At 38.4% G+C, this 13,866-nt stretch overlaps 1 protein-coding gene across 2 annotated transcripts in view; it reads right to left on the bottom strand.

The window, feature by feature from the left end:
* Nucleotides 1-13,866, bottom strand: part of Bem46 (abhydrolase domain containing 13-like protein Bem46) — a 103,768-nt gene that overhangs the window by 65,618 nt on the left and 24,284 nt on the right. For both annotated transcript variants that reach the window (XM_071661100.1, XM_071661101.1), the window contains exons 2-4: nt 10,625-11,167; nt 8,273-8,504; nt 6,725-6,918 (exon numbers count right to left, since the gene is read on the bottom strand). In XM_071661100.1, the coding sequence (XP_071517201.1) occupies nt 6,725-6,918; nt 8,273-8,504; nt 10,625-10,907 (709 nt within the window). In that variant the 5' untranslated portion in view covers nt 10,908-11,167. The remainder of the gene's footprint in view (nt 1-6,724; nt 6,919-8,272; nt 8,505-10,624; nt 11,168-13,866) is intronic.

The following is a 13,866-nucleotide window of genomic DNA, read 5'->3' as shown; positions in this document are numbered from 1 at the left end:
TCCCTGCGTGTCGTAAAAGGCGACTAAAAGGGGAGGGAGCAGGGGGCTGGAAATCCTCCCCTCTCGTTTTTTTTTTTTAATTTTCCAAAAGAAGGAACAGAGAATTGGGCCAGGTGAGGGTATTCCCTCAAAGGCCCAGTCCTCTGTTCTTAACGCTACCTCGCTAATGCGGGAAATGGCGAACAGTTTGAAAGAAAGAAAGAATATATATATATATATATATATATATATATATATATATATATATATATATATATATATATCAGATTGGGGAAGAGCAGTGTGGTTTCAGAAGTGGTAGAGGATGTGTGGATCAGGTGTTTGCTTTGAAGAATGTATGTGAGAAATACTTAGAAAAGCAAATGGATTTGTATGTAGCATTTATGGATCTGGAGAAGGCTTATGATAGAGTTGATAGAGATGCTCTGTGGAAGGTATTAAGAATATATGGTGTGGGAGGAAAGTTGTTAGAAGCAGTGAAAAGTTTTTATCGAGGATGTAAGGCATCTGTATGTGTAGGAAGAGAGGAAAGTGATTGGTTCTTAGTGAATGTAGGTTTGCGGCAGGGGTGTGTGATGTCTCCATGGTTGTTTAATTTGTTTAAGTATGGTGTTGTTAGGGAGGTGAATGCAAGAGTTTTGGAAAGATGGGCATGTATGAAGTCTGTTGGGGATGAGAGAGCTTGGGAAGTGAGTCAGTTGTTGTTCGCTGATGATACAGCGCTGGTGGCTGATTCATGTGAGAAACTGCAGAAGCTGGTGACTGAGTGGTAAAGTGTGTGAAAGAAGAAAATTAAGAGTAAATGTGAATAAGAGCAAGGTTATTAGGTACAGTAGGGTTGAGGGTCAAGTCAATTGGGAGGTAAGTTTGAATGGAGAAAAACTGGAGGAAGTAAAGTGTTTTAGATATCTGGGAGTGGATCTGGCAGCAGATGGAACCATGGAAGCGGAAGTGGATCATAGGGTGGGGGAGGGGGCGAAAATCCTGGGAGCCTTGAAGAATGTGTGGAAGTCGAGAACATTATCTCGGAAAGCAAAAATGGCTATGTTTGAAGGAATAGTGGTTCCAGCAATGCTGTATGGTTGCGAGGCGTGGGCTATGGATACAGTTGTGCGCAGGAGGATGGATGTGCTGGAAATGAGATGTTTGAGGACAATGTGTGGTGTGATGTGGTTTGATCGAGTAAGTAACGTAAGGGTAAGAGAGATGTGTGGAAATAAAAAAAAGCGTGGTTGAGAGAGCAGAAGAGGGTGTTTTGAAATGGTTTGGGCACATGGAGAGAATGAGTGAGGAAAGATTGACCAAGAGGATATATGTGTCGGAGGTGGAGGGAACGAGGAGAAGTGGGAGACCAAATTGGAGGTGGAAAGATGGAGTGAAAACGATTTTGTGTGATCGGGGCCTGAACATGCAGGAGGGTGAAAGGAGGACAAGGAATAGAGTGAATTGGATCGATGTGGTATACCGGGGTTGATGTGCTGTCAGTGGATTGAATCAGGGCATGTGAGGCGTCTGGGGTGGGCCATGGAAAGCTGTGTAGGTATGTATATTTGCGTGTGTGGACGTATGTATATACATGTGAATGGGGGTGGGTTGGGCCATTTCTTTCGTCTGTTTCCTTGCACTACCTCGCAAATGCGGGAGAAAGCGACAAAGCAAAAAAAAAAAAAAAAAAATATATATATATATATATATATATATATATATATATATTCTAGAACAAAAATGGTTTGTTTATTGCCTAAATTGGCTGTCGAAGATGTGTCTTTTTTTTTTATATATTTCGTAGTAGAACTTGAAAATTTTAAGAATTTCATTATGAATGTAATTTTCTAATGATTTATGCAGATATCTTCAATATGATCTTTTTAGTAGTGCTTCTAACCATGCAGATGATTTTGTTTGATAGCACAAGATAAATTGGGCTTTCAAGTCTTGCTAGTAATGCCAAGAGATTCAGGGGAATTTACTAAACTGCTGGTTCTGCATATGGTTTTAATCAAAAGTAAAGTAAATTATATATATATTTCTTGTAAAATGTCATCACTGTTTGATATGGTTATGCCACTTTTCGTTGGGATTTGTTGTAATGACTTTGCAATAAGGACAAACTCGTAGGTATTTTAGCCTCAGAAATTTTTCAAAGGTTTTTGTCTCCACCAAGGATATGCACCTACCATTCTCATATTTCCTCTAAAGCCAAACATACACGCCTGCCATACTTGTATTTCCTTTTGTCTTTCTTCCTTTTTCTAGGTCGCTGTCTCCATCAAGCATATACACCGACCATTTTCATATTTCCACTATTTTTGTTCCTCACTCTGGGTCATTCCCATTTGTTATTCTCATTTTGCTAATATATATGCTGTCTTCTAGCCATCCTTCATGCGTCCATTCTATTTATTTTCCTAGCTCTTATGACCAACTTCATTCTTCAGTGTCACACCCTATCTGGTACCCACATTTCTTACTCTACTCACTCTCCTAATTCCACATCTCATTCTTAGAGAATTGTCTTCACATTATGCATCAAGTCATTTAGCCATGGCAATGTCCCACTTGTTCACAGGATGACGAATAGTTCACTGGAATAAATCACACCTCAAAACTTATATTTTTACCCCACAGACACAAGCTACGAGCAACACATCACCCTCTCACATTCCTCTGTATCCTTTCCTTCGTTCATGCCTTCTAAAAGGCATGTTTTTCAAAAATCTGATATGATTTCTGTAGACCCATAAATGCTTCTTGTTATCTTGTTACATTTTGATTACATTTTATCATTTACATTTTCTTTTGTGCTTCATATACTAAATATATATTTCAATGTTAATCTTTACAACTTAGTCCTTACACTATCATATAATCTTTATCTACCCAGTTTTTCCCTGGGGATAGGGGACAAAGAATACTTCCCACGTATTCCCTGCGTGTCGTAAAAGGCGACTAAAAGGGGAGGGAGCGGGGGGCTGGAAATCCTCCCCTCTCGTTTTTTTTTTTTTTTTTTTTAATTTTCCAAAAGAAGGAACAGAGAATTGGGCCAGGTGAGGGTATTCCCTCAAAGGCCCAGTCCTCTGTTCTTAACGCTACCTCGCTAATGCGGGAAATGGCGAACAGTTTGAAAGAAAAAAGATATATATATATATATATATGGGCATGAGAAGAAAGATCATGAGAGGCAAGTGTTTTGGGAGCAGCTGAATGAGTGTGTTAGTGGTTTTGATGCACGAGACCGGGTTATAGTGATGGGTGATTTGAATGCAAAGGTGAGTAATGTGGCAGTTGAGGGAATAATTGGTATACATGGGGTGTTCAGTGTTGTAAATGGAAATGGTGAAGAGCTTGTAGATTTATGTGCTGAAAAAGGACTGGCGATTGGGAATACCTGGTTTAAAAAGCGAGATATACATAAGTATACGTATGTAAGTAGGAGAGATGGCCAGAGAGTGTTATTGGATTACGTGTAATTGACAGGCGTGCGAAAGAGAGACTTTTGGATGTAAATGTGCTGAGAGGTGCAACTGTAGGGATGTCTGATCATTATCTTGTGGAGGCTAAGGTGGAGATTTGTATGGGTTTTCAGAAAAGAAGAGTGAATGCTGGGGTGAAGAGGGTGGTGAGAGTAAGTGAGCTTGGGAAGGAGACTTGTGTGAGGAAGTACCAGGAGAGACTGAGTACAGAATGGAAAAAGGTGAGAACAATGGAAGTAAGGGGACTGGGGGAGGAATGGGATGTATTTAGGGAATCAGTGATGGATTGCGCAAAAGATGCTTGTGGCATGAGAAGCGTGGGAGGTGGGTTGATTAGAAAGGGTAGTGAGTGGTGGGATGAAGAAGTAAGATTATTAGTGAAAGAGAAGAGAGAGGCATTTGGACGATTTTTGCAGGGAAAAAATGCAATTGAGTGGGAGATGTATAAGAGACAGGAGGTGAAGAGAAAGGTGCAAGAGGTGAAAATGAGGGCAAATGAGAGTTGGGGTGAGAGAGTATCATTAAATTTTAGGGAGAATAAAAAGATGTTCTGGAAGGAGGTAAATAAAGTGCGTAAGACAAGAGAGCAAATGGGAACTTCAGTGAAGGGCGCTAATGGGGAGGTGATAACAAGTAGTGGTGATGTGAGAGGAGATGGAGTGAGTATTTTGAAGGTTTGTTGAATGTGTTTGATGATAGAGTGGCAGATATAGGGTGTCTTGGTCGAGGTGGTGTGCAAAGTGAGAGGGTTAGGGAAAATGAAGTCTTGAAGACTGAGGTCACTTTTCGACATCCTACTTAAAATGATGAAGACAGCACTTGCAAAGTACGAAGGTAATTCAATGACTGAGAAATATTGAAGGTTTAAGAGATGATTTCATACATGTATTCAGAATCAAGATAGGTTTGAAAATCTTAATCTAAACAGCTTTTTAAAGCTAAAATTTCTGAGATTTCACTCACAGTGGATATAAACTTGAGGGCACAGGATGTTTTACTTTGAACGCAGCAAAGTCCTTTTTCTTCTGGACTGTAAACATAGAACAATTTATCAGTAAGAGTAGATGAAAGCAATACCACCCATACTTTTAAAAGCAGATTTGATAATCACTTCCCTGTAAGTCCAAGACTGATACCATTTACACTTCCATAGTTATGTATGGAGTTTAAGGACATCACTTCTTTAGTTATATATCTGTTTTTCTTTGCTTGCCACACTAATCTCTTTGTTTCTATTATCTTTCACAAACATAAACATTATCAAAAGGACCCAGTGGCCTGTTGCTCTTTGCAATCCTATTCCTCTTAAAGTTTCATTTGTCTGCAATTGACTTCTTCATATCATATAGTTTTCTCATCTTTCTATTTCTTATCTATCCTGATCTATTTACACTTGGTGTTCATGGCCACACATCTCCACTGAGATGAGTACTCCTTCATGCAAGCTTCATGTAACTCTATGCTTTTCCATACACTAAAGCTTTCAGTGCACCCCGAGTTTCATATGCAGCTTTTCCACCACTATCTTTATCGAACTTCACTCTTAAATATTCTAATCCACAACTTCCAGTTCTTTACCGCACATACTCATATCAAAATCAATTTTAAAATCTGACCTCCCTACCTTTTCAAAAACCACTGCCTTACTTTCATTCACAGTCACTTTCAGCATCCTCCCATGCCCAGTATGTCATCAAACAGGTCCACCTTTCTATCCATCTTTTCATCTCATTTAGCTTATTGTACATGCATACTGCTTATAACAACAGCAGGAGCCTGTTTTCACAACGTTAAGTATTGCACTATTGTACACTCACTCTACCTCATTCTAGTCTAAAACAATGTTCCAACATGAAAACATTAAATAGCTACTGTAACATCAAACATCCAGGACACACTCAGACAGTATCTCAAGCCACTTTGAGGACGAAACTACCTCCATCATAATCCCTTAGCAGCATTCAAACCGAGCACATAACATGGAGACAAAACTTGTCATAGTGCCCTTTGATTCATTTAATCATGGGGAGAACATGGAAATCAAACTGGAGAAGGAACGATGGAGCGAAAAAGATTCTGAGCAACAGGGGACTGATCATGGAAGAGGGTGAAAGGTGCACAAGGAATAAAATAAATTGGGACCATTTGGTATAGTGGGGCCAATGTGCTGTCAATGGCCTGAACCAGGGCATGTGGAGCGCTCAAGATAAACCATGGAAAGGTTTGTGGGGCCTGGTTGTCTATAGGGAGATATGGTTTCAGTGCATTACACATGACTGCCAGAGAATGGATGTGAGTGGATGTGGCCTTTCTTCATCTGTTCCTGGCACTACCTTCCTAATGTGGGAAATGGTGATCAGTGTGGAAAAATTCATTTTCTAAATCCATAAATATTGCAAACACCTTCTCTTCTAAAACATTCTCCATCACTTGTCTAAGCACAAAAACTCATCTACTCACATTCTTCCCTTCCTAAACCCACCTTGTTCTTCACAGCAATCCATAGCCAACCTGACCACCCCTGCTAATTATGTTTGAGAGACTTATTCCTTCAAAATTTTTGCACTCAATTTCATTTCTCTCTCCTCTAATACAGAAGAGCAATTCCTACCATTTTCCAATCATCAGGCACCTGACCACTTTTGCATGTTTCCACAGAACTTCAAAAGGAAGGACTATCCATAAATCAGTAATGTTAAATTCGTACGGATATTTCATTTCTAAATCAAGCCTTTTATTACATTTTTTTAAGTGTATTATGCTAATGAATACAGAAACTAGATATTCACACTTTCCAAACAACTTCACATCAACTTCAACACAACTCTTATCACTCTAATGTATGCCACCCAGCTTCCCATTTCTCGGCTTCTAACATCAAAATTACTTGACTTATTCACAAAGAGGAAAAAATTATATTCTTACTGCTTACCCCATCAAAAAGAATACTGGTCCTCAGAGATAAGATAAGATGTCTTTGTTGTCAGATTGCATATATGATACAAAATGAAATTCTTTATGGCTAGTAGCTTAATTCTACACTAAAAAGTATAAGAATTATAAAATAAAAAATTATAAAATATAAGTCTGCCTACAAATGAGAAACCAACTTCATGTCACCCACACCTTTCATAAAAGGGAATATCAAGGGTAAAATGCAAGAATGCAAAACTGCATTACTTCTTAGGGTGTAACATAGCAGTATGTAAGCATGAAGTTTACAAATGTTTTATAAAAAAAAAAATGCTTACCTAGTGATCTACCAAACACAATGATTTTATTTTGGTCAATATCTGATCTTGTCTTGAGGTAGGATATGGCAGCTTGAGCATCAAGATAAAGTCCTTCTTCAGAGGGTGTGCCTTCACTCAGTCCATAGCCACGGTATTCCAACAGCAGCAGATTAATTCCCAGCCATCGGTACATCCCATAAACATTGCTTAACCTGCTCAAAAAAGTTGAATTAATCACTTTCTGAGTATATGCAGTTTTTTCTATTACATCCCAAAACAATTAAAGAATAAATGCTAATTTTTCAAAGTTCTGGAAGAATTCAGCATCAATAAAAATTTTTTGCCTTTACAGAGGATAAGCATGACACAAGCAATTTCATTTTTCTAGCTAGAGACAGAAGCATCAATATCTTTGGGTAAAACCATTCAGTATATTTGATCAAACCATAGTAAATTCTAGTTTTACTCACATCTACAACAATCTGTAGATGCAAATTCTTTTTTAATAACTACCAATGCCACAATCTAAACTATGTTCAACCACAGTTACATTTCTTGTATCTCCATATTACAATTTGCCCACTCCTGTCATTTGTTTACCTTCAAACTACATCTGCTTCCCTTAACTAGATACATCTGATCACATACATCACTTTTCTTAACATGCCCAAGTCATCTTGTTTGCATCTCTTCACCATATAAACAAATCTTTTTATACTCTTCATTATACGTGACAGTTAAAATGTGAATGTGAGCAAATAAGGTCAATTCTTCGTGTATGAAAAAAGTACAATAATGTGTATATATGATTAATCAAAAGTTGCTCCAGAACCCTTCAAGAAATGGTATATCCAAGTATTTCTCTCACAAATTCGTTAAACACATGGGTAAGCAAACCCTCCACTTATGAAGCTACAGAGCTCCTCCCAATCACATGCTTTTTGTATGCCACCATACTCTCATACAACTTACCAAGCATACTTAACATACTTGCACTACCGTAATTCCCATATCTACATCAATGTACTTCATGCAGGATCTCCTCCATTCATAGTTATCACAAAACAGTTCTCTATATTAGTATAATCAAAGAATCACTCACTATATTTCCACTTTATCTGATCTCCACTATCAACATTTCCCAGGGAGGTATCTCTTACTCTTTTTCATTTCAACCAAGATGGCAATGATTGGGGCATGTTGTGCCATGTTGGTCACCATAAAAAAAGCAGAGCACAGTAACATTCTCTCAGGATGTTTGACAAAATAGCATTATGCATAGCACCCTAATCTACATAGTACATTATATAATACTCTACTACATTACAGTGGGCTTGTAAATATCCATAAGGTTAATCATAATAAATATGTTTCACATGCATATCTACCAGACAAAACATTGCAGCATCCCTGGCTATTTTTGAACTGAGAAGGGGCATCCTCAGAACTCAACTAGTACGTTAAAGTACTGAGCCATTTGACATGAAATGTAAACTGATATTAATTTTCCTATTACAAAACAGAGTGATAATTTTCAAAGAAACCAAAATAAAGCATGTACATTACCTATGGCCTAAATTGCCAGCATTGCCATGAAAATACACAAACGTTGGCGCACATTTCACAGCCATAGCATCCTGCTTCACAAAAACAGCATGAAGTTTGGTCCCATCACGTGCATATAAAAACAGGTTCTCTGATGGAAGGCCAATGGATGAGGGAGGCTGCACCAACACACGTGAATCCGGAGGAAAGTTGGGCCAGTATACAAGCAGATCGCTGATCTGGTACACTACTCCTGTAGACAAAGCACTTATCAAAAAAAAAAATGAAGACCTCCTTCTTTTACATGTGTAGCAAAAAACATATTTTCTTGAATACCATAGTACAAAACTTCATCTACACTTCTTGAAAATTATAAAATCCATGAAAATACCTCCACTACATTCTAATAACCACACTCTATTTCCAAACATCTCTCTTACCCTTTCATTACTTACTTGATCGAACCACCTCACACCACATATTGTCCTCAAATATTTCATTTCCAACACATCTACCCTCCTCCATACAACCACATCTATAGCCCATGCCTCACAACCATACGACATTGTTGGAACTACTATTCCTTCAAACATACCAATTTTTGCTCTCCGAGATAACGTTCTCTCCTTCCACACATTCTTCATCGCTCCCAGAACCTTCACCACGTCCCCCACCCTGTGAGTCACTTCCACTTCCATGGTTCCATTCACTGCCAAGTCCTCTCCCAGATATCTAAAACACTTCACTTTCTCCAATTTTTCTCCATTCAAACTTACATCCCAACCAACTTGCAAGATCTCACAGTGGTGCATGTTATCTAGTATATGTTGATAACCACAATAAAAATGAAACACAAAAAGTTCACAAGTACACTTTTGTAAAATGATCATATTGTCAGGAGAGATGCAAGAGTGACATAGAAGACACAGAACAGTTAGTTCATATACAGGGAAGAGATATAGCCAAGATACCACAGGTAAACAAGTGTATCTCATTCTTGTATCTCCCCTGATGATGTGATCATTACATGAAAGTGCACTTGGAACTTATCATGTTCAATTTTCCCTGATGTTATCAGAAAATAATATATCAATAGAAGGCTTTGATTAGGGCATTGAGTCGCCCATGCTGTCTCAGCTAACATAAAAAAGACTACAGTAAACGCCCGATTTAACTGACCCTGATATGATGAATTTCGGATTTAATGGACCTTCAGATACTGAACAAAAACTACTGTACTACTACCGCTATGGTCACGGCAAAATACTCTTCACCTATTATTTCAGAATTGTGGCTTTATCAATGAAATAATTTTGCAATCCTTACAATTCAAAATGTCATCAAGTGATACAGGAGTTAAAAGAAAGTGCATGAACTTGAATGTGGCACAGAAATAGGTTACATTCAATTCAAGACACACCCCTTCCCCTACTAGTCCTTCAAATTGAGGGTCTACTATATGTATGAAGCTACCTAATGCATTTCTCTAAAATTCTGATATATAAGGGATGGAAGAACAACATGTAGCCTCTTGGTTCATTCGACCATACCTATAATTTTGTCCAATGTTCTTAAAAATATCATCAGAAGAATGTACTGAAGAAGGTATACCAGTTGAGCATGGTTACCATTACATAATACAAGGAGTGAACTAAGCAATTAAAGGGAGATAGCATACTTAATGAAACTGCTTAAGCAATAAATCTACCTGAGAAAATAATTAAAATTAACATAATCTATGACAGAAATCTCTATAGCAAACTTGCTAATTGCTGCTGTAATTCCCAATTCATAGGTTAAAAATAAAAAGTAATAATAAAATTCAAAGAATCTTTCATGGTCAAGTTCTAATTAAATAAACAATCCCTGGACCCCTTTTATGTGGCTCGTAATTCCAAAGCTGGAAACAATGGACTATTCTGGAGTTGGAATTACCTTGATGAAACTGTACTCCTTTTCATCCATCAAAGTTGATACACATTACCAATAGTGACTTTTTACTAACAGGATTACCACACACTGGCAGAGTCTGGTAACATCTTCATGTTCAGAGTCAAAGTGTTATACCATATCACATCAGGTTGATTTTTTTTTGTTCAATTGATTTTAAAAGTGAAAGCACTCTGAAGCATAATGAAAATGGGGGGTTAAATGAAAAACCTGACCTAATGTAACATAAGCCAGAATAAAGACTGTGTAAGTTTCTTTGAATTTTACTATGCAAGAAAAAGCAAAGCAAGTAACAAAAACATGAAAAGATTTCAGTTAAACAATGTTATTAAACAATGTTACCACAAACTCAAAAATATGACGAGATTTCAGTTAATGTTACTACAAACTTTGTTACTACGAACTTAATCATTATTTTCCTACCTGAAAAGGCAAACAGTAGGAGGAGTAGAGCCAGCAAGCCCCCGTACAGCCAGAACAGAACAAATATTCCAAAAATCACTGTTCCAGATGTAAACCAAAACTTTCTCATTACGGTTAGTACTAGCCCAGCCACAAATTTTATCACTGCAAAGTCTGCCTTTTGCTTTGGAGTCATATCATCTTCACAGTCATGATGATGATGGTGGTGGTGACAAACACGTGGACGTGGAGGTGGGTTGGGTGGTAAGCATGGTTGCCCGTTTTCTATATCACTTGCCACCATTTTGGTCAGCCTTGCCCCCTGTGATAGGGCTACACTCCTCTGTGATTTAAAGATTCAATATATTCTTATTTTCATTCAACGAATAATTTGTCCACTATCATATTTCTATCTATTAATGTCATTTACTTTTATGAAATTTCTCCCTAATATATAACACGGTTGAGTTTCTTTCAAGATTTCTTCCATCACAATCACTTAAAATAATTTTCTTGAACTTGATGGTGCTCTGGTTTGCAGACAGGTCTTAAAGGCAGCCATTCCTGAAAGTGATAATTGCACAATGAGGTCAGTGAAAATGCCATGCATGCAAAGGTAGACAACTAACGAGTTGAATAAAAATAAATTTTGGTTAATCTAATATTATGCAAAAATGTATGTGAGCTCCACATTAAACTGAATCCATGTGTTAGGATGATACTTATTTCTTAAAAAGGAAAACAATGATGTACAAATGTAACTTAAGGTAAGAAAGAATTTAACACGAGGTATTTGAGGTCAAGAGAAAATGCAAACGTATATTCCCTCAAAGGCCCAGTCCTCTGTTCTTAACGCTACCTCGCTAATGCGGGAAAAAGGCGAATAGTATGAAAGAAAAAGAAATATATATATATATTTTTTTTTTGCGTTGTCGCTGTCTCCTGCGCTAGAGAGGTAGCGGAAGGAAACAGACAAAAGAATGGCCCAACCCACCCACATACACATGTATATACATACAAATCCACACAAGAAAATATATATACCTATACATCTCAACGTATACATATATATACACACACAGACATATACATATATACACATGTACATAATTCATACTGTGCCTCTATTCATTCTCATTGCCACCCCACCACACATGAAATAACAACTCCCTCCCCCCTTATGTGCACGAGATAGCGCTAGGAAAAGACAAAAAAGGCCCCATTTGTTCACACTCAGTCTCTAGCTGTCATGTAATAATGCACCGAAACCACAGCTCCCTTTCCACATTCAGGCCCCACAGAACTTACCATGGTTTACCCCAGACACTTCACATGCCCTGGTTCAATCCATTAACAGCACGTCGACCCCGGTATACCATATCATTCCAATTCACTCTATTCCTTGCATGCCTTTCACCCTCCTGCATCTTCAGGCCCCGATCACTCAAAATCTTTTTCACTCCATCTTTCCACGTCCAATTTGGTCTCCCACTTCTCGTTCCCTCCACCTCTGACACATATATCCTCTTGGTCAATCTTTCCTCACTAATTCTCTCCATGTGACCAAACCATTTCAAAACACACTCTTCTGCTCTCTCAACCACCCTCTTTTTATTACCACACATCTCTCTTACCCTATTATTACTTACTCGATCAAACCACCTCACACCACATATTGTCCTCAAACGTCTCATTTCCAGCATATCCACCCTCCTCTGAACAACTCTATCTATAGCCCACGCCTCGCAACCATTTAACATTGTTGGAACCACTATTCCTTCAAACATACCCATTTTTGCTTTCCGAAATTATGTTCTAGACTTCCACACATTCTACAATGCTCCCAGAATTTTCGCCCCCTCCCCCACCCTATGATTCACTTCCGCTTCCATGGTTCCATCCGCTGCCAGATCCACTCCCAGATATCTAAAACACTTCACTTCCTCCAGTTTTTCTCCATTCAAACTTACCTCCCAATTGACTTGTCCCTCAACCCTACTGTACCAAATAACCTTGCTCTTATTCACATTTACTCTCAGCTTTCTTTTTTCACACACTTACCAAACTCAGTCACCAGCTTCTGCAGTTTCTCACAAGAATCAGCCAACAGTGCTGTATCATCAGCGAACAACAACTGACTCGCTTCCCAAGCTCTCTCATCCACAACAGACTGCATACTTTCCCCTCTTTCCAAAACTCTTGCATTCACCTTCCTAACAACCCCATCCATATACAAATTAAACAACCATGGAGACATCACACACCCTGCCGCAAACCTACATTCACTGAGAACCAATAACCTCCCTCTCTTCCTACACATACAGATGCCTTACATCCTCGATAAAAACTTTTCACTGCTTCTAACAACTTGCCTCCCACACCATATATTCTTAATACCTTCCACAGAGCATCTCTATCAACTCTATCATATGCCTTCTCCAGATCCATAAATGCTACATACAAATCCATTTGCTTTTCTAAGTATTTCTCACATACATTCTTCAAAGCAAACACCTGATCCACACATCCTCTACCACTTCTGAAACCACACTGCTCTTCCCCGATATGATGCTCTGTACATGCCTTCACCCTCTCAATCAATACCCTCCCATATAATTTCCCAGGAATACTCAACAAACTTATACCTCTGTAATTTGAGCATTCACTTTTATCCCCTTTGCCTTTGTACAATGGAACTATGCAAGCATTCCGCCAATCCTCAGGCACCTCACCATGAGTCATACATACATTAAATAATCTTACCAACCAGTCAACAATACAGTCACCCCCCTTTTTTAATAAATTCCACTGCAATACCATCCAAACCCGTCGCCTTACTAGTTTTCATCTTCCGCAAAGCTTTTACTACCTCTTCTCTGTTTACCAAATCATTTTCCCTAACCCTCTCACTTTGCACACCACCTCGACCAAAACACACTATGTCTCCCAATCTATCATCAAACACATTCAACAAACCTTAAAAATACTCACTCCATCTCCTCAAATCACCACTACTTGTTATCACCTCCTCATTAGCCCCCTTCACTGAAGTTCCCATTTGTTCCCTTGTCTGACGCACTCTATTTACCACCCTCCAAAACCTCTTTTTATTCTCCCTAAAATTTAATGATACTCTCTCACCCCAACTCTCATTTGCTCTCTTTTTCACCTCTTGCACCTTTCTCTTGACCTCCTGCCTCTTTCTTTTATACACCTCCCACTCATTTGCATTATTTCCCTGCAAAAATCGTCCAAATGCCTCT

This window comes from Panulirus ornatus, chromosome 73 (genome assembly GCF_036320965.1).
Source record: "Panulirus ornatus isolate Po-2019 chromosome 73, ASM3632096v1, whole genome shotgun sequence".
NCBI lineage: Eukaryota > Metazoa > Arthropoda > Malacostraca > Decapoda > Palinuridae > Panulirus > Panulirus ornatus.
This window is presented reverse-complemented; position numbering and strand designations above follow the sequence as displayed.